This window comes from Embiotoca jacksoni, unplaced genomic scaffold, assembly GCF_022577435.1.
Source record: "Embiotoca jacksoni isolate LCO1_2020_lvr unplaced genomic scaffold, fEmbJac1.0.p SCAF_7, whole genome shotgun sequence".
In the NCBI taxonomy this organism is placed as follows: domain Eukaryota; kingdom Metazoa; phylum Chordata; class Actinopteri; family Embiotocidae; genus Embiotoca; species Embiotoca jacksoni.
In genome coordinates this window covers 14,482,777-14,508,558 of record NW_027185425.1, presented here as the reverse complement: position 1 = coordinate 14,508,558, position 25,782 = coordinate 14,482,777, and the positions used below count along the sequence as shown (strand labels likewise).

Genomic DNA, 25,782 nt, shown 5'->3' with positions numbered 1-25,782 from the left:
GCACAAAACATTAGCGCAACATGAAACTGCTCTGCTGTTCAAATTCAGGGTAATGCAAGGATTTACAGTCTGCTTTGTCATGGCAAGACACCGGTACGTGAGTTATTGATTTATGCTCAATCAGCCTTCGAGAGTTTACAAACTCAGCAACAGTACACTGGAACTCGTGCACGAAAGCTATCATTTTCACGTATTTAATGATACAGGATCACGGTTACTGCACTTACTTGTACTAGCTGTTACTCCACTCATATGGTGTACTCCTCCGTTTGCTCCGTTTCCTTCCACGCTGAGCTCCGTCTTTGTCGAACAACTGGGAGGATTCGGCGAAGGGCCGATGCTGCCGTGCGCCGGCTTCTTAGCAACTGGCGGAGGAACTTTGTCGCACTTCACTCCGCCATTTGAGAAAGCAGCGGCCTTCGAGAGGTCAGACACCTGCATGAGCTCGGCCGCCAAGCTCTGCTTCAGACTCGCCTGCGCCTCCGGGGACGAGGCAGACGCAGTCTCTATGACGACCTTTTTTGTGCTCCTAGAGAAGATAAAGCTGGCGGTCGAGGCCGGGGACTTGTGCATGTCACATCCTTCAGGTGATTTCAGAGGCAGAGCGCCTGGTTCACTGACGCAGCTGAAAGTGGGTGATCTCACAGCCAGTCTGGAGGGCAGACCGTCTCTTGAAGACATGGCTGCCGTTTTCATACGTATGGCTTCCTGTAAGCGCATCGAAGGAGTGCTCATTGCCACAGAGGATGGTCTTACGGTGTGAGGGGGAGATTTCAGTGACAAAGACTTGCGGATGGGCTTTTGAGGAATGTTTTGAGTTCCTTGGATTGAGACCGGGAGATTGTCCTGAACTGGAGCTCCCTTGTTTGTGGACTTGTCCTCGGAGGGAGCTTTCACCTGATCTTCAGTCATGTTGACTGACCTGAGGCGAACCATCTGAAGCAGGGAGGGGGTGACGAGAGGTATGTTGGCATCCTCTTTGGGAATGGGTGCACTTTTGTGCCGGGAGAGGAGCTCCTTGCTCCTTGCGTCTCGAGATGCCACACTGGGTTGTCTTCTGAAATTAACCCCGTGGGTTAAACTCTCTGCTGGTAGAGGCGGTGCGACTGGCACAGTAGTTGAAGCAGAAGGTTGAGGAGTGACGGGAAGCACACAGGCAGACTGATCTTCAATTTTCAGTGAGTTTCTCTTCAGGAAACTGCTGGGAGCCATTACAGCCGTGACTGTAACAGGGCTCTCTGCTCTTGTAGTAGGTGGGATGGGAGGGGATTCCACAGGTGGAGGTGAGACACTGTCTGAAACAGATGAAACATTCTGCACTAGTTGGCAAGAAATCTCCTCATCAGTGTTAGAGTTTGAAACTTGCATAACAACCACTGGTTTGTTGTCATCTACGGCTGGTTGTGAAATAGCCGGGGGCAAATCTGGACTTTGTACTGTACGCAGCTCTGTGATGCAACTGTCCACCGCATCTGGCACGCTGTCTGTTATTAATGGTGGGGGAGGTGGAGGAAAGTCGACCTCATCCCCACCATCGAAGACAGGGTCTCCTTCCAGAGGAGGCGGAGGAGGTGGCCAGCAAGACTCCACGACGTGGATCTCCTCCTGTACCCGCTGTAATTCATTTGGTGGCATGGATACTGACGAGGGAGGCGGTTTCCTTGACAGAGGAGGTGTAGGGTGGTATGGTGGGGGAGGGGTAGGCGGTGGTGAGACCTTATTCATTTTGGGCACCTCTATTGAAAGCGTCTGCATGGATGGGACTTCGCTTCTGTCCATCTCCTCCTCACGCTTATCAGCCAAAGCTGTTACATCGTTCCCTGAAGACGTTTGGTCCTCAACAGATAGATGAACCTCCGTTGTGGCACTGCGACTCATTTCCTTCAGCTGTCCCTCCAATGACTTCTCTGTTAACATCATTTCCTCTCTGTGCAGCACTGTCATGGGTTTCTTCATGACAGGAGGGGGATCTTTCCTTGGAGTTGTCTCTTGACCCTCTGGGTCCTTCTCTACAGAGATATTACTCTGTTCTTGTCTCTGGATGTCAACACTTGCCTTTCCTTTGGCCTGGATCAAAGGCCTCTCTTGTTCTCTACCTGGACATTCCCTCCCCTCCCGCTCCATGTGGACACCTTCTGGATGTGTTTCTGACACTGTCTCAGGCTTCGCTTTGTTCCCTGACAGTTCTGAGACACGTTCACTCGTCACTGTCTGGTCTTCAACTAAAACTCGTAACTCCTTTCTGGTTTCAGTCTGGGTTCCTGCCTGGTTATTTGTGCTGCCCTGTACCTGTGCTGGATTGTGGGCGACATCGCTGACATTAGGCCCACAAAGTAGCTCAAAGGTGTGACTGTTGTGCACCCATGTTTCTGGAGGAGGAGGACATGGTGCTTTGACTTTAGGAGGTGGTGGGATGTTCAACAGATCTCTGACTTCCACTCTCAAATTTTCCGGATTGCTATTTGGTGTTGCAACAATGAGTGGTGATACCTGTGGAGGCAGACTTAGGCTACCTGTGGAAACATCTGGATTGACGAGCTCAGATGTACCCGATGATAAAGAGGTAAGCGAGGACGAAGGAGAAGCTGCTGAAGATGATGCACGAGACACGGATCTCTCTGGTTTGACTGGTTTCTTCTTGTGTTTGTCTGGGGAGGTTGGGGAGATCCCTTTTGGGGAAAGCGTTGGGGTGCCACTCTGACTTGAGTAGCCGCTCGAAGGGGACATGGTCCGTTCAAATTTCCCCCCCTCTGAGGGACTTTTCTGTGGGTAGGAGGTGCTGGACTCTTGCGGTGGATCTGTTGCTCCTCCAGACTCACCAAAAGAAGCCTGTTTGGGGCCCGAAGGAGATGAGGAACAATCCGGAGAGCTGGACCCAGTGGAGTTCGATGCAGGTGTGAGGATATTACTGGTATTTGGAGTAAGCAACTTTGTGTCATCCTCTGCTGCAATATTTTCTGTGGTAGATGTCACTTCCCCAGAAACAGAGTCGCTGAGTTCTTTGCTATCAACGAGAACCCTGTAGTTTGCCCTGATCTTATTACCATGCAGTGAGTTTGTTCTTTGTGGAGGTGCCGGGGGTTGCTTGGTCTTCATAACCGAAAGACTACGAGCGGAGTTGCGCTTGTTCTTTGCATCTTCCCCAGCACCGGCCTCAGACCCTGGTCCTGTAACAAGCTTTTCCCCTTTACTGCTGGGGCTGCTAATCATACTAACTGAGCTGCGGAGACTGACGAGGTCTCGGTCCCCACCAGACTGCTGTGCCAGGCTATCCTGCAGATTACGACCCCCTCTGTGCGAGTCACCGCTGCGTGTGCTACCCTTGGAGGATGCAGGGGAGGAGTTTAAAATGGTGGTCTTTGAAGACTGCGACTCGCTCCAGTTTGACCCCGAAGCTGATGTGGGCATCGGTGCGGAGTCATTGTGGGAACTGTGAGCCTGGGAGCCGTCACCATCTGATCTTCTGGACAACATAGGGCTGACAGATAAGTCCCCTGATGTCAGGCTGCTTTTGCTTACAGTGCGAACACTGCTGCCATGGTTGACACTGAAGCCACGAGTCCGGCTGCTGCTGCGGTCAATCTCAATGACTTCAACAGAGGCTGGTAAGACAGCATTAGGGATGATCGTAGACAAGTAGGTGGCCTGGGGAGAGATGGACATCACTGGACCCTGGAAATGAAGAAGAATAGGTATTTCACATCGACGTGTCACGAATGGACAGCCATACAGCAAAGATTCAAGGAATTTTAAGGCCATATCCTTCACTGACAGCCCCATGCCTTTCTTACTGGGGGTTCCTGGAGGAAGTTAAACATCGAAGGAGAGAACGAGAAGGAAGTGGTCATGCCGGGTACTGCCAGGGACTTGGGTCTCAGCATGGAGGTGGGGCAGAGATTGGAACCAAAGCTTTGGTGGTTGAAGGACTGCTCGTCTTGGTAAACTGCCTGGAAGTGCTTCTTCACCAGCTGTTCATCTTTAAATGTCTGCTTTGGAGTGAACACAGGACCATTTTTGAATGATAAAACCATATCAAACCTGTAATGTAGGTTCAAACTATTCAGACTTAGTTAATTCTATCTGGAGAAAACTTTTACCTCCAACTCTGAAAGGTGCACCCTTGCTCCCTCCTTATTCGCCACTGGAGTCCCTCCATCAACCGTAGGAATGATAACAACACCTGATTGGCTGTCATTGACATGCCTGCTGTGATTATGGTGCTGGGTAGAAACAAGTGGCTGAAAGGTGGAGCTTCTGTGCAGAGCTGTAAAGAAGGCGGATCACTATCAATGACTATCAAGGATACATGTGTTTTTGTTTCAGTACGGGATGGTGATGGTGATGCTGTGGACGTACCGAGCTCTTTCTGGACCTGGTTGGGAATACCCATGATGGTGGTCCTCCTGCTCCTCTTCTTGCTCCTCTCTAATCTTTTTACTGGATTCAGAGGCTTGAATGTAGAACCTGCAGGACAAAGGAAAAACGGTAGATGATGGGGCTTGATGACAAGTCAGGAGATCAACTTTATTACCATTTATCTTTTGGACAATATCATGTGCACAAAATTGGAGGGAAAACCATCGAAAAGTTGCAGCGATACTTCAGTCCAAAACACAATGTCAGTTGTTTTACCAAAGTCATAGGGATTCATCATTATTTCTACAGAATTACATGACAATCCGCCCAATAGGTGTCGAGATACTTCAGTGTGGATCGACTCTGAAGCCTCCTTGCTAGCATGGCTAAAAAATTTAGTTTGGCACAGAAGAGCCAACTGGTGAAATGATTGGAGCAATGCATGGAAATGAATTGAAATGCAGGGAAGTATATGAGAGTACTTCTTCAGGATTTTGAAAAGGATGTTTGAAACACAATCAGAATACCAATCACAGTGCCTGCGTGCACACACACGCACGCACACACACACACACACACACACACACGCACACACACACGCGCACACACACACACACACACGCACACACACGCGCGCACACACGCACACACACACAGAATAACATGCCTTGCCTTCCGCAGTACTGTCCTCAAATGCATCAAACTTCTGAGTAACTGGAAAAAAAAAGCTTCAGCTGTGCTTAAGAGTGTGTGTGTATTAGTGTGTGCGCGTGTGTGTCAAGTTTCTCTTCCTTTGATTTCACACCATAACTGCAGAGGCACAGAGCAGCTGGGAATGAGACATGCATGCTAAGTAAGAACCCGCCTATGACGAGTCATACACTCAGGAACAAAACTCAGACTGCTTTCACAGCCGCTATGATCGGCTCCTGTTTCTCTAAGATGAACATGATACAGATGCTTCCTTTCCGAGCACTTCTACACACACACACACACACACACACACACACACACACACACACACACACTGTCATTACCTTGGCGGGTAAGCACAGGCCTAGTCAGCACAGCAGAGGTTACTGTGGTATCAGTATTCCCGGTGGTGGATCTTGACTCCGGAGAGCCTCCTCCGTCCTTGGAGCTGACATCCTGTTCTGGACGGAGAGTTTCTGTGGACTGCTGGGGCGCACACACACACACACACACACACACACACACACACACACACACACACACACACACACACACACACACACACACACACACAAAACAGTGTTTAGTTAGATGGCAATCTTTGTGTGTCTGAAGTGGAGGAAAATTATCCACAGAGCTTTTGGGGCCACTTACAGCAATGCTTTCATCGTCAGGAAAGTTCACTCCGTTCTTGTGTTCTGTGGGAACCAAATGAACAAAGTAAGAAACTCCATCTACAGTCATGTACATACAGAATCACCAGCTATGTAGTGATAGATAAAAAGATAGGGTCTCCAGGTTGTTCATGTGCATAGCAGCGATGCAGTGAACGTGTCTGACCTTCCTGCTGTAGTATCTTGAGTCCCTCCTGAGCCTCGGTGTGCAGGTCTTCCAGGTACTGTGGCCTGCTGCCCTCAATGAAAACATTCTCCTGGTAGTGCCGTGAGGCCGTGTAGTGGACCGTCAACTTCTTCTGGTCTTCAATCCCCTTCGGGCCAGCTGTTAGTCAGAGAAAAACAGAGAAGACAAATGTAATTAGGGCCCGAGCACCGAAGGTCGAGGGAATTATTATTCTTTTCGTTCCTTATTTTTCTCCGCAAAGAACTGCATTTTTGGAGGCTGTATCATATTCAAAAACTCATGAAAGTTGGTACAGCCATCTCTCCCGGCGATAAGTTTTGTATTCTCGTGGAGTCGCGAGTGGGCGTGGCCAAATGGCTCACCAGCGCCCCCTAAACAGATGCCCCGGCAGCTACATTGACCTACATGCACGAAATTCGGTGGAGATGTACAAAAAGGTTCCAACACACCATTACGTCAACTCAACAGGAAGTCCGCCATTTTTAATTTAGTTGCCATTTTTGGCGATTCACACACGTTGTACTTTAACGAACTCCTCTCAGGGATTTTGTTGGACTGACTTGAAATTGAGTCTGTGCACTCTTAATATGTTTGGAATTAAAAGTTATCAAAATAATACATTTTTCGTCGATCGGTGTGCCCGTGGTGTGGAGGCCAAAAAGTGACCCAAAAATCATGCATGTTGTTCAAAATATTACTGATGTTTTTTTTTTTAAGTCATGACAAATGGGGGGGATTGAACCCCAAACATTCTAGCTGAGGCAGCAGTACTAACCACTGCACCATTTATCTTCCCAGGAGTCAAACAGCATTGTGACAAATCTTTGTCTCACTGCAACCTAAAACGCCACCGTCCATAAATATTCATTCAAATGCGACCAAAATTAAACAAAATAGTAGATATACGTGTTTTCAAGGGGGTCTGCGGTGATATTAAATATCTTCCTGTAATGTGTAGTGTATGCAAAACTTTTTCAATTTCTCCAAATATTTCAACTTCACTAAAAGTTGAATCACCATCAACAGGCCAAAGTGGAATCTGAACCATTAATAACAACCTTGGTGAAGCAGAATATTTTACCTGTTGAGTTAACCGGACTGTCGGTTCAGAAAAGTTCAGAAAAAGGTCATACTGCAAAAAGTGATCAAAAAGTGATCCAAAATATCCAAAGTATGTTGTCCAAAATATTCAAAGAAAAGTCATACTATCGTATGTCGTCCAAAAAGTGACCCAAAATTCATGTTTGTATAGAGTATATAGTATATAATATAGTCAGGGTGATGCGGCTAAGTTTGATGTTTCGCGGTGACACAGGAAGTTGATGTTTAAGGGCAAACGATGCTCCAAACCTCAAGAAACTTGCGTCAGGCACCAATTTTCATGAGTTTTTGAAGATGTTAAAGCCGCCAAAAAAAAGCAATTTTTTTTTTTTTTTGAAGAATAAGGAACAAGATCGAGAAAAACAATTAAACTGCAAGCGAGAATATGCGGACCCTCGCATGCTGCACGTCAGGGAGCCGGCGGCCCCGACCCGCTGGATCCCCGACGTGCAGCGTGTGAAGGCCTGCATATCACTGCTTGCAGTTTAAATTTTTTTTTTATATATTTTAACCTGAAGACTGCAGTCTTCCAAACAGGATTGTAGACATTTAACAGCATCTTATTACACTTCTATTAATTGTACTCTGTATTGACCCATTTGGCAATTTGTTCAAGGCATTCGAAGCATATATTTTATTGTACTGTGACGCTTTTCCATTGGTGCTTCCCTGCAGACATCAACACACACTCAAAAGGTGTCCAGTGTCCAAAACTTTTATCAGCTTTACAGAGAATCCTCTGCACCTCCACCTGCCTGCGTGTTTATCGGTGAACATTTCACGCAGCACTCTCACCAAATCTCGTCAGACAAGTTTGCCCGTGGGTAGACGGCCCAGCCTGGCCGCGCCGTGCCGTCTGCACTAAACTATTGCCTGGATAATCTCCTGCAGTATTTTGCTCCCTCGATTAGGTAATCTGGACTGCCCGCATGAAAAGATGCTACTGGACCACCTGCTGTTGGACCTCCCGTGTGGGAACTAGGATCGAGGTCTCCCTTCAGGTTGGCTTTATTCCATATCAAAGGTCAGCCAAAGAAAGAAAGTTGAGACTGAATAGAAAAATAAGCACTTAAAATATAATTACTGTTTGGACTGACGTCAGTTTTGGCAATGTTAGGTGTTGCCATGACCTTAACAGTGACACTAAACTACAGTGCTGACTTGGCAGACTTGCAGGGACCAACCCAATAATGCTTTCATTTTGGTTGTTGCTTTGTGGGAGGATATCAGGCGACGACTAGTTTTGCATTTTGTTGCTTTAAGTTTACACAAACGATAATATTTGGTCATTTATAAAGTGGAAACTCTCTTCTCTTGAATAATGTTGTACTATTAGCTAAACATTTTTTTTTGGTGTGAAGACTTAAGAAAGATGTACTTTTGTGGCTTTGATGTGCATGTAAACACTATTTTAAGGGGGTATAATTGCAACTATAGTTACAGTGTCTAGAAAAATTATAAAATTGTTCATGTTTTTATTTTTGTCAGTGAGTTTTTGTATGTTTTGTGTTCTTTTCTTATAAATTTTGAGTGTTTGTTGTTGATGTACAAGCTATGTACCATATCATCATATTGTCTGTAATTATTTTTATCCACAAAAACATGAGAAATATTTCAAATATGGCTACAACAGCAGATATTGAACCATGATTTTCTTCAAATCTATGTAATTGTGAATCAGACAGGAAGCCACATCTTTACATAAAGTACGTAAAGCATAAGGGGTCCGATGCGGAGAGCATGACCTACTGTTTGGGAACTCAGCCATGCAAAGAGGCTAAAAGCTCAGCGAGGCAAGGGTCAGCGTGAGGTGTCCGCTTTCCATCCTTTGTCACTTTCAACACTGCGCTCCTAGTCTCACCTGCTCAGGTAAGACTGGGCAAGTGTGGATGAATATACTGTATGTGTGTGTATGTGTATCTGTGTGTGTGTGTGTGTGTGTGTGTGTGTGTGTGTGTGTGTGTGTGTGTGTGTGTGTGTGTGTGTAAGGGACAGACACTCCCACCCCCATCCTCCCACATTCACACAGGTGAGACAGCCCAGACACAATGTCCTCCCCTGTGTGTGACTGTGGGAAATCTCTCTTCATTTTCAACCTGGGCCTGTCGGGGGAAAGACCAAGGAGCTCCACTACACAGCATTTCATCACACGTATTACTCACATACACGGAGCTGTAAGCACCAGTTGCGATTAATTGGAGAAGTAGCCCTCCCTGAGATTCAGCTGGACCCCCGCAGAAGGTTCAGGGATTTTGGTTGATTAAGACGATCGTCAAAAAAGTCAGTAAAGCCCTTTATCTCATTAGAGAGGACCCCCAACACTAATTCTGGCGTGCCAGTGTGTCTGAGTTTGTGAGACAGACAGACAGAAAGGATACCAGTGCACATTTTTTTTTTGTTGCAATTATCTTCACATCATTTCATTAAAGCAAAAACAAGTTGAAAGTCCATACCCTCATGACATCAAACAAACCTTTAGGATATGTGAAGGGTTGAAAAACATAACAGGTAAACTCCAGAGAAAGAAATCAAAGTAAAGTTAAAGAGTATTACTGTCGTGTAAACCGGCGTTCATTTCTCACAATTCAAAGCTGCAGCTTGTCACATTCCTCCACGCTGAGTCAGCACTCACCCTTCTTCTTGAAGACAGACAGCAGAGAGTGGATGCTCTTCCTCAAGTAGACAACCATGCCTACACCAGCGCCATAGCAGACACACAGGATCAAAAATAATGTAGCAAAGCAGAGTCCAACAAGTCCTCTTCCTGTCAGTGCCGAGAAAAACCCAAAGATCAGGATGCTCTGGCTCTCTGAGGTTTGGCTAAAGAGGCATAAAAAGCTTGACAGCAGTTTGTTAGAGTCCTCAGATGCTGCTGCAGAGTGTCGGAGTGACTTGAGAGAGACAAGTGCACAATAAGATCTGCTTCCAGCCAGAGCAGCCTGTCCCAGCTGCCTTATCCCTGAGTCTGATACCCTCCTCCCCCTCCCCCCTCTCTGCTCTCCTCTCTCCCTTCCTCTCTCTCTCATATATTTTGCTCACACTGGCTCTCTCCATTGTGAAATGATGAACCCCCACCCACCAGCAAAACGTCTGTCAAAGTTTGGCTTTCAGGACTCAACCACCCCCACTTCACCCAATATAGACAGACACGTGTGAGGTCGTATGCACACAGACGCCCTCCAGTTAGACCCTCCTTAAATTTATTAGTTTGAATACATTTCAGAGCCTAGACACACAAAACTGTGACTAGTAGAGAAATGGGTAAAAGATAAACGTAATTTTATTAACAGGGGCACTTAGCCAACTGCTATTGGATTTACACTGGTTTCAGTTATTGTGATGTAAAATATTAACTTAATCATCATTAGAATAACAGTAAAACGGTGCTGACGGATTTTGATTTCTACCTTTTAGGAGAAAACTGACTGTAATAAGGTAAAAATGATTGAATTAAGGTTTCTTCAGGTTCTACTATAATAAATCTGCACTGGATTCCTTCTTCCCTATTTATGTGCTTATAAATCCAATTCTGGCTCTAATAATAGCTCAAATTACCTGATAATCATTGATATATTTTAAGTATGTTAAGTTCTGTTGGTCATTGTCTCCTCCCTTAATGGAAGCCCTTAGCATTTTGCATCTGTCTGATGCTGTGTCTCATTAATTGAGGGCTACAGGGGCTACAGTTGACAGCGAAGGTTGCGTCCTCGCAGTGGAAAGCTACAGTAAACAACCATTTCAATGCACTGTATGTTTCCTCCTCTTTGTGTATCCCGGCATCACTTTCCCCAGTGCCCTCTTCCTCTCCTCTTGTCTCCGCCGATCTGTCCTCCTTCACATCTCTCTCGGTCTCTGCCTCTCTCTTCCTGTCGGCCCCTCAGCCATACAGCCAACAAAGGTCTATTTTGAGTTATAAATAGCTGACATGGCCTTAGTTCATCATCTGTAATGGGGCTGCCTGAAGATGAGTTTCTGTGCGCCTACTAATGTTTCCAGACAAAGTGCAGAATGTAGGAAATACAACGCTGGTAAGAAAAAAACCCTCTAAAAATGCTGATTCTGTGCCAAACAAACAACCAGCGCTGCGTGCCCCAATTATTTTCCTGGTGAAGAAGCAGCACTTTGATCCACTTGCCCTCCGAATGGATGTTTATTTCTATTAAAGTGGCTCGGCAGGGGGGCTACAGCTGGTCCGGACCAGCTGGAGGGTGGTAACACAATTGCTTTCACCCGTTCGCCCGCCGTCCCTCATTCTCAAACTGGACTACCACAAGACTCCTGGCTCTGGAAAAATACAGGAGGGGGGACACTAAGCTTCTGTCCTGTGAAGAAATCTGCCTCCCAGTGTCCCGGGTGAGATTGACCAGCTTGGGTTGCTGGATACGCTGCGGGGTGAGAATAAGATGAGGCCTTCAGGAGGGCAGCTTTAGACATGGGAGCTGAGCCAGAGGATTAACTCTAGCTTAACCTGTGCATCTCTTCACCGTCCATCAAACCTGACATTTGTCCCCCCACTACTGCCACCATCTCTTTTATACCACATTTCATGCCATGTCTGTGCTTCACATCCATGATAACATCGCCCGGGCAACCAATTCATACCCATTAACTCCTAATCCATATTAAATTCTGCGAGACACTTTACCAATATGGGACATCCAGGATCTTATGTGCATGAGAAAAGAGATTTGCTTCACACTGACGTGGCTCCTAAAGATCCAAACACCCAGTCCTCCTTTAACACAGACCTTTACTCTGTGCCAGTTTTTTGGGGGTCTCTGGCTCGGCCTGCGTACCCCCCTGTTGTTAACCAAGACCCCTCATATCAATATTCATGAGAGGGCCTAAAGAGACACCATCTGGTCCTGGGGGAGAGGGCAGAGGGGAAAGCGAGAGGGACAGCACATGCCATTCCACCGCATTAGCAGAAAAACACAGCGCAACACAAAGGAGGAAAGAAACATATGCTAACTTCGGCCTAAAGCACAGTCCTAGTTGCATTTGTCAAGTCAAGAAAGAAAGTACAGCCACAAATATTCAACTCCAGAGAGTCTGAATACTTCAGCTTTAAATCAGCTGGCGTGTCTTTTTAAGAGATGACCAGAGCTTGTTTTACAGCCTTCTAAAGATAATATCATAAATCACCAGAGGCAGACTGTTGGACTTGTTAGCGGGCCAAACAGCCTGAAGAAGAACCAGCAGACTTCAGGCAGGACACAAAAGTTGCTTGTTAAAATGTCAAAGGCCAAAAAGCATAAACACTTCATTAGTTGGAGCCACATTTAAAATAACGATAATCATCTAACACGCGGTTCTCCTCCACTGATTTACATCTTATGTTGTGAATTCCAGCCAGGAATGACTAATGAGTAAGAACCTACATTTGAACTGTATGTGTCACGTACAGATGAAACAATTCAACATCAATTAATCATAGTGCAACTATTTTGATTCATCGTTAAATCCTTACAAAAACATCTGTTTATTTATCTTTTTGTGGTTTAAACTGCCTTCCTCTATACATTTGATTGTCTTCTCATTCTTTGATATAGATTTTGGTTGTTAGTTGGATAAAACGACACATTTGAGGACGTCTCCATGGAAAAGTGATGGAAATCCTTCAATATGTTTTGAACCAAACAATGAATGAGATCATCAACAATAATAATAAACTTACTGAACATAATTATAAACTTCATTTGTATAGCACTTTTTATACAAGAAATGCAGCTCAAAGTGCTTTAAAAAGTACAATAAAATCTCACTGCAGACTAAACTAAAATAATTATTAGTTGCAGCTGTGATGTTATGAGGGCAACATTTTGTACCTATATATTCAGTTATTTTCATTATGTTCATAAGAAGGAGCATACAAAAAGCAACTGTTGCACTTATAAACACATAAAACACAATAATGTTTGGGTTCTTACCCCAAGACTTTTTGTCTCTAGTTCAGATCAAACAAAAAATACTGACAACCACAATTCCCCCTTCTATCTTTAATTAGAGCTCACTTCTTTCAAACCCCACACCTGCAGTTCATTACGCAGGTCCCGCTTTAATTAAACGAAGTCTGAAGCCGAAACAACCCTGATAGCATCATCAGGGTTCATTTCTCTTTAATCTTGGAAAGCTCCCAGTAAAGCCACAAATGTAATTTTACAGGCTGAATATTAATCATCATGACAAAGTGAAATTCATGTGTAAAAATCAGTGGACCTCCCCTTTAAATCCAAACTAATGAGATTCATTTTGCAGTTAGCAACTCGTCAAAGCCACCACGCTTGTTCAATGAATTAAATGACTCTGGGATATAATATATAAAACTCACTTCACATCATTCACAAAATAACCCACCAACACTGACTGACCTATTCAACCAAAGCAGAATATATCAGTGTTACCAGAGCAGACGCCGATATACCACATACTGTACATACATCATTCCCTGGACTGTACACACCTATTGAACTTGCTCCACTAGAGAGTGCTGTATCATCTTTGACTGCGAGTATGATGCTGCAAAAACAGCAGGTCGTTCGATGAGGATGTTTACTGAGATACACAGGCTCAGTTTGTATTGATGCCAGACAAAAAGCAGCTAAGTGTAAAATATGACTCCCGGTGGACTGACCAAGCCCAAGCCCTGACGCTAACACACACACACATGCACACACATGCACACACGCACGCACGCACACACGCACACACACACACATGCACACTTATTGCCGTGTATGAGCTCATCTCATGTCCTCAGCTCAACCCTCACATGGGAGGAAGTGGGTGAAGAGAGAGAAGAACAAGTGATGGCTGCACCGGCTTTGTCATAACCTCCACGTCAGTATCAGGTGAACGTAACGGCCACTGGACTGTGACGAGCTGCAGGGTTTCCACTTCATGCCCGGCTGGCCTTGAAAACTGCCCGTGTTTATGTGTATTACAGGGTGTGTGGTTCAGTGCTCACATGCCGGGTTCATGGGGGAAAAAAAAGTGGGAGGACACTGGGTGACAGGGACATGGGCTGTAAAGTCAAAAATGTAAATGAGAAAATAAAGATAAAAGAAGCATATTGATCACTACGGTTGTAAAGTAGAGGCAGTGTCAGGACGCACACAACGTCACAGATGTGGATCATTGAGACGGAGGCTTGGGACTTGTCCTTTGTTCATTTTCCAGTGTTTTAAGGAGATTACTCTCTTTGTTCTTAAAATTACCACCTGAAATTCAACTGCATGAGAACGTCGTCAATAATACAATGCAATTCTGATTGTAAGTGTGTGAGGATGTTTTTTGTGACGGTCCTTAAAGGCCTAATGACCTGATGCTGTGAGTGGATTATGAGGAGGTGCCTGAGCAGTCAGTCTCTCTTTCCTCTGGGTTGGTTTGACTTTGGTCGATTTCGTTTAGTTTTCTGACACCTGTACATGTTCACACAATCACACACTGCACATATGATTGATGAAGTTTTCTTAAATAAATACATTTTACTTTAAAGAGTCATGTGTGGTCTCCACATTTTGTCCTTACTTTTAGCCACGTCGATACATTTGAACAAATTCAATGACAAAATCAAATGTATTAGTTTGTCTCTCAACACTTTCCAACTGTCCTGAACACTGCCTGTAGGCATTGTAGCATAAAACCTTAAAAAAATGTATCAAACATAAACTCTTTTTTTTTTAAGGTTAATTTTCTTAAAAGTTTTGCACTTTGGTATTTAAGAAAGACTCTATCAGGATTCAATAATGCATTTATAGGGGGCTGCAAATGAATACATATTTGGTGAACTAGTGGATATTTACAGCAACTGAACGATGTGTGTTGAACTGACTCAAAATACATAAGTGTCCATGTTCATGGTAATGAAGAAACATGTAACAGTGTGGCTCGCTGATATAGTTCATGGACAACAAAAGAACTCTATGGCACAGATGTGTTTTGTTAGTGTGATCAATTCATTGTTTGTTTTGGTCTTTTCATGGGATTTGTGAGAAATAAAATACACACACACACACACACACACACACACACACACACACACACACATAGGTGTCATTATTCAGCTCGTTGCTGTTACTGATTTGTATTCAGTGGCTGTTGTGGTGGACTTGAGTTATGAGCGCCCTCTCACTGAGTGGTGTGGTATTAACCTGAGAGAGAGATGGAGGCTAACCTCCATCCTCCAGCCACATATCCAGTAGAATATTTCATGTATTTTATGACGATAATCTGGCCGTGTTGAAGATTAGGCTCATTCGTCACTGTGTTTATCTGATGAGAGCTAACAGTCGTAGACGGAGCACAAACAGTAAAACATACAAGATGTAAAACTTGTACAACGGGAAGCCTGGAGATGATGAGGAGATGACAGCGGGACCAAGAAGTAGACCAAAGGAAGGTGAAGAAGTGCGGAGGAAATGAGAGGATGGTGGGAGAATACAGGGCGTGGAGAGGACATAAATCACTGCGTACAGTAACTGTCACTACACACGAACCACCTGAATTTCTGATTACCTCTGGGTGGGACGCCGAGAGAGATAAGGAGGGAACGAGAAAGGAGGAGAGCTGGTTGAATAGAAATACTGAAGATGAAGAGATAAAAAAAAAAAAGAAGAGACAAATGAGTCCCGGTAGAATTGTGAACAAAACTGTTTCATTAAAAGTGTATGATACAAAAAACAAATTCTAAACACCGGATTATTTTGTGAGTACATGTGTATATATTATATTTCTCCACCATTAATTGGCCAAACCAGAAAGGGGAGCTGTCATTTCACTTGCTTAATGGCAAGCGGCAACCGTGACATCATCTATTGGTTTGTGAACTGACGTTTTGAAGTCTTGAGTTTGGCAATTTCAGCCATTATCATCTTGGTTCTCTAGAGCCAAAAGTGACCATATTTGGACGAGCTGGGGGTGGAACCCGAGGTCACTATGCCCCGCCCACCTATACCACTACCAACTGCAACCCAGGCATGTCAATCAAACCAGGTATGCCTCTCTTTGACACTTAATATCTAATTAATAATGGGAATATTTTCAGATGGACCACCAAAAGACTAAACAGAAGGAGAGAATTTAGCAAATGACACCATCAATTTACTGACTTTGTATTTTATGAGAGAATTTGGTGCTTTTTGAATGGGAGTGTAATGGAGGCAGAGTTTTTTCTTGGAGCCAGCCCCCAGTGGCCCTCTGTAGTACTGCACTTTAAGGCACTTTGGCCAGGAGACTCCAAATGTCCACTTTTATGTAAAAAAAAAATGGAGGATTGCAGTTAATTAGTTAGCCAAGACAAAGAGCTTTGATAAATATCAAGTAGCTGCAACTTTAAACTGGTTCTACTAGTTAGGATAAAACACTTCAGCCAGGTCACTTTAGTTGGTAAATAAGTCTTTACTAAGAATTTAAATTTCACTCACAGTAGAAACAATCTTTCACTAAACGTCGTGGTTGTAGGGACATAATGTGGAAGGATATTACTGAGTATTTGCTGAACACTGATCAGTGAATGCAAGCAACAAGCAGCCATTGTCCAAGACACTTGAGCAACTACTGCTCAGCTACCAGAAGTACATAAAAACAAGTGTGAAAAGTGAAATGAGAGGTCAAACAGCTGATCTGAATACAGGCTTGGAAATGACATCTAATTATTAATCAAAACATCACTACTACAAAGGCCAATGAAAAAGCCTGGCCCCTTGCTGGTTCAGACAGAGCTGTGTGTCTTCCTAACCTATCCGTGGTGTCTCAGATCATTAATCAGCAGAGGCAGATCTTGTATTTGCTGCAGTTCTTAATCCTGACCTGAAGCAGACTGTAAACGTGAGCTGACGTGACTGATTGCACCTGGGGACCCTGTCCGAGGGCGCACAGACACACAGCTAAACTTAGCTGCTGCAGCACCCGCTGTGCTTAAAAATAGTAACTGTCACTGTTTTTGTAATTATCCCATTCTCGCTCCCTCCATCCTGTTTTTTCCTTCTCGGCCTGATAAGGGGATTGTGGGTATTTCTCCTAAAGAACCACAAGCTGTTTTTGCATCTTGTTGTTCCCACTTAAAAGCTTTTTGTGAGGCAAACTGAAAGCTTTGTAAACACAGATACACAAGTGCCTCAGAGCAGCGACGCAGTTGACCCAATGTGCACTGCATTCATCTAAAGACTCAAAACAAGATAATTAATCTATTTGTTGCCAATTGGTACGTGGGAGTTAGCACAGGAGTCCTTTGGATGACCCTGGGAAATTATACAGGCTTCAGAGGGACATGAAGGCCTCCAGCCTGACACAACCACTCGGAGACAAGACATCCAAGTACAAGTGTAAAAGATGATGTAAATATCAGATGCTAATAAACTGATGAAACAACCTCAACTGTATAGAAGCAAAAACCTTGGAAAATTCCTCCACTGAGTTAAATTGCATGAGTCAATAATAATGTACACATGTACTTCAGAAAAAAAAATACATGTAAGAGTTTTATGTTTTGGAAAACTGAATTACTTTTGTCGCATAATCTGATGACGTACCCTGATATACCTACGAAACACGGGCAAAATATTGAACAAAGAACAGGTGCCGCAGGTTATTCGAGGTCACGTATCCCTAATGGTGAATACTCTCCTTCTGTGTGATTGATGAGGCAATGAAGGACCTACAGCTTCCGCAAAGACTCATCTCCAAGCAGGACAGCACAGGACAGGACAGGATGGGAAAGGACGAGACGGGACGGGACCGGGCTGGACGGACTCAAGTCTGATTCCTCTTTCAGACCAAAAATATAGTTTTCAGTAAAGTCTGGGCGTTTAATCAACTCGTTTAAATGAAACAAAACACAGAACAGTCTCAGCAAAAAAAATGCATATTTAAAATACTGACTGAGGATACTGTAGCCACAGGCTTATGTAATGTGAGCTACTATCAGACAAAGGTGCAACACGTTATTTTTTACTTAAGGTTAAATGAGAAGATTGATATTACTATCATGTCTGTCCACAGATATGAAGGCAGATCCACCTGCCCGGGTGTCGGGGTGGGTATTGCCAATGATTTCCCAAATCGATTCAATTCCTGACTCACAAGGTCCCAATTTGATTCGATTCAATTCGATTCAATTCAATATTGATTCTGTTGGGGATATTTCAGTTTGAATAAAAAAAATGTCTTGGATATGAAACAGAATTTAAGAGAACTGGTTCTGTAAGTTGTACAAGGAACCCTCTAACATAGTGCATTATCGAAAATATGAATGTTTAATAAACCCCATACATTACTGCACCTTTTATTTAACAAGAACAAGTCTTCACAACAAGAAGATACTTTTTTTTCTGGTATAAACACCGCCCACTAAAGCCGGATATACTCATGTTCAGAATGGCATTAGCATTTGGATTGGATTTACTCGACCTTTGCTGACTTAAGCAGAGCATTTGTTGTTGACTCGTTGCTGGACTATGAGACTTTATAGTGAAGGCCACAACTCAATGCAGCCAGCAGGACCACATCATCTGCAAAAAAAACAGATGCAATCCTGAGGTTTCTATAGCTTTTCCAAAAAATGCCAGTCAACCCAAATGTATGCTGCACCTCATACAAATGTGCTTTATGTGAGTTTGTCCATATTAAAAAGAACATTTATTTACTGTACAAATTCAATAGTTTCATGGATGTACTGAACTATGCCAATCGTTTTTCTTGGATAGGAAGGAGACTTTAACTCGCTTGCTGGATGACAAACCACAAGATCGTGTCACATATAAAGACCCATCTCACCATCAAACTTCTAACTGAGAAAAAGACGTCAGTTCCACAAGAAAAAATTGTTTCACATCTGGCAGCTGTTCAAATTCCCAAACTTCTTGACCTTTACTCAATTGCAATGACACAAAAACTAAATGTCACTGTCTTTTTTGTCTCATTAGCGAATCAAAATCTATGACCTGCATTTCGCTTTTCTTTTAACCAAAATGTCATTCATATCTTTGCATGCGCTCCTCTGCCTCTGGAAGTTAAAGAGATAGTACATTTTTCCAGATGTCGACTTTTGCGCGAGACAACCGTCCCTTGTTCTTCGCTGTACATAGACCCTCATTCTATTATAACTGGAGAGTCAGCCAGTGACTGCTCTGACAGAAGAATGGATGTAGAGCAAAACTATAACTGTATCCAAGGCCAATGGGGAACTGCCATAATGTGCAATGCCATCGAGGTCCGCAAGGGGTTGGCTAAAAAAAAACTCTGACTCCATAGACTCCTATTCAACTTCTCTCATGGAATCGGAGGTCAATCATTTTTTTTACAGAAGTTATTATAATGCCATTAGCAAAAGTCAATCCTTCTTAGTTTTCACATTATTAATTACACATTAGGCTTAAAAAAGAGGTATGCTTGGGGACCTGTTTGACTGACAGGCCTGTGTTGAAATCAGGTTTCTGCTATCAGTGGGTGGGGCTTAGTGTCCTCCGGTTCCCAACCAGATCGAGTCAGATTCACCGCTCGCTTCTCCCCAGCTCGTCCAAATATGATCACTTCTGGCTCCAAAAAAACACAAGATGGTGACGGCCAAAATCTGAACTCAAGGCTTCAGCACAGCTGTTAACAAACCAATGGGTGATGTCACTGTTGGTTGTTGCTTGGCACTGATGGACTCCCATTTAATGCATCAACTTCTCCCGTAGAAATACAAAGTCAGTTTTATTATACTGTCATTAAAATATTCACTCCTTCTTACTCGTGTTCAGGTGGTCCCTCTGAAAATAATTCCTTAATTAATTAGATATTAGGCCTCGAAGACAGGTATGTTTGGCGGCGGGCCTGGTTTGGTTGACATGGCTGAGGTGCAACAAGATTTCCAGTGTAGGTGGGCGGGGCATTGTGTCCAAATATGGTCACTTCTGGCTCCAAAAAAGAAGACGCAGACAGTCAAAATGATTCAAAATGGCAGTTCACAAACCAATGGGTGATGTCATGGTGGGCTGCCACTTAGTCTGAAATCACCTCGTTTACTTATTCACGACTTTTATATAATTGGACAGCTAACGGTTTGTGCATTGGGGGGGCAGTTAACTGAGATTTTGGACATCTTACACTGTTAGCTGTTGAGTCACTCATTGTAATAAATAAGTAAGTAAAATGCAGCACATTGCTATGTCTTATCAGAAAGTATAAATACGTTTATTGTTCCATTGTGGGAGTTTTGAGGCCGCTGAGCTACAGAGTGGATATATTTATCATCTATACTGTCACTGTCGCTAAGTGTGCCACTGAGAAGTGACGAGCAGAGTTTAGATGAAATAAACAAACATCTGCTGACGTTGTACTGAGCTGTGAGGTGTGAGTGAGGAGACTGACAAGTTCATTAGACTGTGTGTCATCTGAATCACACCAGACACATTAGGCTTGAACAGATGCAGCTTGTTTTCAATACACACTACAACACACATGTAACAAACACACACATGAATGTACCCGGAGTGAAAGCCTCAGTGTCCATCAGCAGTATGAGTGTGACAATGTGTGCATGTGTGAGAAAGATATGCAGAGAATGAGTATAGCGTGTGCGTGTGTTAACTTGTGCAAGCGACTTCTGCCCACAGAGAACAACAACTCATTCTGCCAACAGTGAGCCGTCATTAACGTCCCAGAAACACTCTCTTCCTCCTCACTCTTCCTCAGTGCAATCCCATTATGCACGGCGAACGAACTAAGCCTCCCTTTTCGTAAACAAGTCAAAAGCATTTTGACTCAATCAGTCTGAAGAGACTTGTAAATCGGTGTGAAAAAAATGACAGCATGTTTGAGTAAACAGGTGAAGTACAAAAAGAGGCCGAGGCTGCGGCTGACAGAAAACCACCTGCTTGGCACAGATACCTGCAGGAGTCCGAGGTCTCCTGACAACAGTTCAATTTTATAACTCGTTTGGTGGAGGTTAATGATGGCTGTTTTGCTGGCAAAATCCCCACAGTGTAAGACACATGTTTTCCTTTGTATACAGTATGCTTAAGTAGATCAATTTTCAAGTGTCCGTTCGCAAAAAACAAAACAAAAATAATGTTGATGCTTTTCATTTATTACAAGACTTCAGATGAAACCAAAGTAGTTGTGAAGAAGAGATTCTGTGTGGGTTAAACTGAAGGTCGGTAAACATTTCGAGTTCGTAAATTGAAGTTCAGAAATTATTTCATAGCCTGTGGATTTATACAGCATCCAGCTTTAAAAAAAATACTGCATACAAGATTCCAGTTTGTGAATTTTTAGCCATAGTGAGGCTGCACAAAGACTTTGACAAAAGAGAAGTGCATTTGTGAGCATGTGAATACAGATTTAAAGTAGAAAACTGTGTGTGAATCTTCGTACTAAAAGTTTCAACACAGTGTGTGACATTGAATACAGTTGTATAATTCTGAGTTTCGGCCCTGCTTTCTTAAAGCACGACAAATTGTTTGTCCTTTCTGATTCATTTCGGACGATGCAGCCATCGACATTTTCAATTATATTTAACCACGATGAATATTTTCTACACACTTACAGTGACAGGGTTTTGTCACAAATCTATAAAGAATGATAACACTGATAAATATTTCTGAACATCACAACAGCGAATATCTATTAATTCAAATGTAAAAACAGAATCTGTGAAATTTAAATCTTAGATTTTTTTTGGAATACTTTATCAGCTTTAATTACAGCAATAACTTGGTTGTGGTACTGGTGAAACTTTGGTCAACCTTCCTGATTTTATTGTAAAATGAATCCAAAAATGTTGTTTTAGTTTTTTGACCCACAGCATTTATGTTTGACCCACAGTCAAACCTTCAAAATCCACTTGTCAGATTTATTTAATCTGCACCAGAAGAAAACTCTAAATAAGCACTTTGAGACGAGCCGTAAAAATAAAGGCCCCTTTGATGAATGACTGACTTGATTTCACTGAGGTTTAATCTTTGGTTTGATATGATTTTCTTACCAATAAGCTTGCAGGACATGCTCAGCTGAGACTGTCACCAGCTTTCAATTACAGATTGGACACAGTAATGCTGGAAAATGAAGCCTAACGTAAGCATAAAAGATAAATTTGTTTTTGAAATTATTATCATCAAATCCCACGCATGTCCCAATTTGATATACTGACCTTTTAATGGGAGGGTCGCACACGGAGGTCGGCATGTATATTTGTGTGTGTGTGTGTGCTGTTTAACGTTATAGTGTGATGCTTTAATCGAATTTAGGTGGCAATGCAGGAAGCGTCATTACAGAGCTATACAAACACTTTGTCCTTTTATACTGGAGACCGAGAGACCACTCAGGTTACGGGAGATTTGAGCATCAGCATGGTCATAATCAGTGTTGGCTGGTGGCATGTCACATAAAATAAATGTTACTCAAACAAAAGTCCAATAATGCAACTTTTCTTGACACCTCCTACATTAAAATCCCATTTCTTCAAATTAAAGCTGCATTAATTAAACTGTTTGATACGTGGGGACAGCACAGGTAACATAATGTCATCTAATAAAGTTGTTGTTTAAACAACCAGCTGTCGACTTACACATTCAGTAGACACAGTGCAGCATCAACATTTCTTTGATGTTGTGCTTCTGACCACATGAAAAACAACTCCAATAATTTGCTCTGGTTTAGCTTGATCATAAGCCACTCCTTGAGTGAGTGTCTGTGATGTTTGGTGTCTGCTGACGCTTGAAGCTACATTATCAAAAGTGGATTTTGAAGGTTTGAAAATTATGAAAGATGCTGAAAGGCCTTCTGAAGCTGAGGAGAACTGCAGTCGGGTGAAAACTTTACAAAGTCTTCCTCTGAAACTACACAAGTCATTGAATGCATTGTTTATGTCAAATTTTTGACTAGTTCAGCTTTAATCGAAGCTGGTATAGGCATTTTTGTAACATCATTGGCAAAACTTCCACAATAACCTTACAGCATTTTGTGATTCAAGTGATCTGAGAGAAAACTAAACCTCTGCACCTTTGCTCGACTCTATATTCCCAGTGGCTGTTCTACAAATGCACGCCCCTTCAGAAATCAAACCTGATTTGGTGGTGGAAAATTCTGGAGAAAAAGTGGCACTGGTTACATCTGCCCACACTGCAAAGCAATTCAAAAAAGGTCAAAGGAATCATCTAAAAACGACTGAAAAAGGGAGCAATAAAATGTGTCAATATTATGAAAGCGTTTCTGCGATAAACTGAACTTCGCATTTGAATCTCGTGGATATGCCAGTGGTTTGGTGGGAGGGGCTTATGGGACAAGGACGGGAGACTGGAGAGCTATATATATTTATTGAATTACGGAGTTGTTTTTAATGTCTTTTCCAGGACTGTGGCCTCCAGCTTCAAGCAAAGCGTTTTAAAAGAACATGATTGTAATCAATGGTGTAATGAGTCCCACACAGCTCTCAGCAATGGTTGGAAATGACCGAATTTCTGTCCTAGTAGCAGCTTAAGTTAAAATTTAGGTCAAGTCAACACACCACAAACTAACGAATACTTCACACTCACTTTCTTTTTTTACATGCATGAGACTTTTCTAACTGGCTGAAAGAATTATCTTTGCTTGAAGGCAATCTGAAAAAAAAAAGAAAAAAGAAAACATCCAATGGCTTAAACTTCCCACGCTACATTTAGAAGCAGAACAGTCAGACAAACCACAATTGTATGTTGCCAAAATGGTCCTCTCCTTAAGTTCCTCCTGCAAAAGGGCATGAGAGGAAAAGAGAGAGGAAGAAGGTGACGGTTGTCTTTTAAAGAAACATTTTGATGACACTTGCAGCTTACAAACAGGCCACAGTACAATGTTACAGGTGAGAAACTGATGGCAACTATAAAAACAGGCAGGTAGTGCTGCCCTTGAGGAAAACCTAATGTCTCAGGAAGGAGACGAGCAATGACAGACAGGGCTTTTCACTCCCTTTTAGACGGAGGGCTTCAGTCTTAGTCGAAACCATAGACAACAAGTTGTCGGAGAAGAAAGAGAAAAGAAGTTGGTTGAAGAATAACTTTGTCTTTCAATTTCTTCCCATTGTTATGTCTCATACTGGGAAATACAGCTTCTAGTAGAGCAGAACAGACAGGGAATATAGGTAACATGGTATACGTCTTACATTGAAATGTGCCCGTGTGTGCACGTATCGGCCTTTCTGCGTGTAAAACAGAGGAAACCAGCGAGATGCACCGAGTGAAACATCACCAGATCAGTGCTGGAAGATGAGATGGGGCGAGGCACGGGAGGGATACAGAGCAGAGAGGCTGTCTAAGCTCTCTGCAGGGAGTCCACGACTTTGACAGTGGCACACAGTAAATGGGATCTTCAAAGGGAGGACCACGAAGAGAGCGTCTTAGCCCCGCTTACAGAAATCAAAAGGCTTAGGCGAGCTTTAACCCAGCAGGATAATGGAATATGGGATATCACACCCGGCACCAGACAGTCGTAATGAAAATGGCAGGGAAATCTGCTGGCAGCCTTGTTCTCTAATTATACGTAGGGCTATACAGCCCTCTCTTCTTCTCTCCCTGTTATATTCTCACTGGAGTCACCTTCTTACTATTCTCCCTCCCTAATTCTGTCATCACTTTTCACCTTCCTTCCCCTCTCCATCCTTTACTGCCCACAAAGGAAGATTTCTTTTTCCATTTTTCAAAGTGCAGTCCATGCAAATCTCACAGTGCTCACATGCAAACATATCTCTGCTTTCACATGCTGGAAGATAAATACCAAGCCAGCCAACAATCCAAGGTCAAGATAGCTGCATTAAAGCGGAGGAAGCAGAGAGGAGGGTAGTGAGCAGAGAAGCCAGAGGAGTGGTTTGATCTCAAGGATGTGCCCTGATATCTCAGGTTTTACAGTAATACCAGTGTATGAGACGGGTCGTTAGACATTTCATCTTTGTGAAGACAGGCGACCCTGTGATAAAAGCCAGCTGAGGATCTCCCTGCAGTTATGAGAAAGTAATATGAAACATCTGGAGATCCATTGGCTGCATTGCATGATTTTTTATGAAACCTCAAAAGAGGCCTTAGAGTGAAAGGATGAATCAGCGCATGTGTGTGCACGGCGCTTACTGTATCACTGACCACCTGTGAATGTAGGAAAGAAAGTTCATAGTGCGCCAGCCTCGCCTACTGAAGCAGCTGTCCTGATGACATCCTTGTGAAAAGGCATCAAAGCGCTCATTTAGAGTTTTCTACTGGCACAGATAAAAATAAATCTGGTTCGTAAGCAGACACAACTACTTTCTAACGTAGGTCCGGTCATATTTTTGAAAACATTTTTACTATAAAATCAGAAATATTTACCAAAATGTGACCAATAATACTCAAGCAGTAGCCGGTAGGAAGCATGACACGAAGAATGAAACACTCCCGTGTGTGACCTTGACTAAAAATACAGAGAAAGCCAGCTGGTCTACGTGTGACATCCAGTCGACTCTCAGCCTGAGAGGTGCTACAGAGTCGCGAGCATAAACAACCTCTCAGGTGTTGCAGGGCTGCGTTTGGATCGAGCCCAGAACCACAACGGTGACACATATTTCAGGAGCCTATAATGAGGATCTGGTCACTGAGTTCATCTTCCATCACGGAGTACATCCACCGTCTGCGTGGGTGCCTCCGTTACAGTGGCTTTAACCCACCAACCTACGTGGACATGTGTGCAACAATATGTGCTACAATGCACCGATGTCGGGTTTTATTTTTACGCGACTGTGAAGCAAAAAGCAGCTGCAGTCACCTCAAACAGGAGGAGCATGAGCCTCAT

At 43.3% G+C, this 25,782-nt stretch overlaps 1 protein-coding gene across 4 annotated transcripts in view; it reads right to left on the bottom strand.

Moving 5' to 3' along the window:
* nhsl3 (NHS like 3) overlaps window positions 1–25,782 on the bottom strand; it is a 39,638-nt gene that overhangs the window by 732 nt on the left and 13,124 nt on the right. The window contains exons 1-8 of one of the 4 annotated variants that reach the window (XM_069175792.1): window positions 9,644–9,907; window positions 5,890–6,048; window positions 5,704–5,747; window positions 5,394–5,535; window positions 4,357–4,464; window positions 4,098–4,264; window positions 3,792–3,989; window positions 228–3,672 (exon numbers count right to left, since the gene is read on the bottom strand). In XM_069175792.1, coding sequence (XP_069031893.1) covers window positions 228–3,672; window positions 3,792–3,989; window positions 4,098–4,264; window positions 4,357–4,464; window positions 5,394–5,535; window positions 5,704–5,747; window positions 5,890–6,048; window positions 9,644–9,701 — 4,321 coding nt within the window. In that variant the 5' untranslated portion in view covers window positions 9,702–9,907. Of the gene's footprint in view, window positions 1–227; window positions 3,673–3,791; window positions 3,990–4,097; window positions 4,265–4,356; window positions 4,465–5,393; window positions 5,536–5,703; window positions 5,748–5,889; window positions 6,049–9,643; window positions 9,908–25,782 lie in introns of those variants that run through there. The other 3 variants (XM_069175789.1, XM_069175791.1, XM_069175790.1) reach the window with 3 other exon arrangements.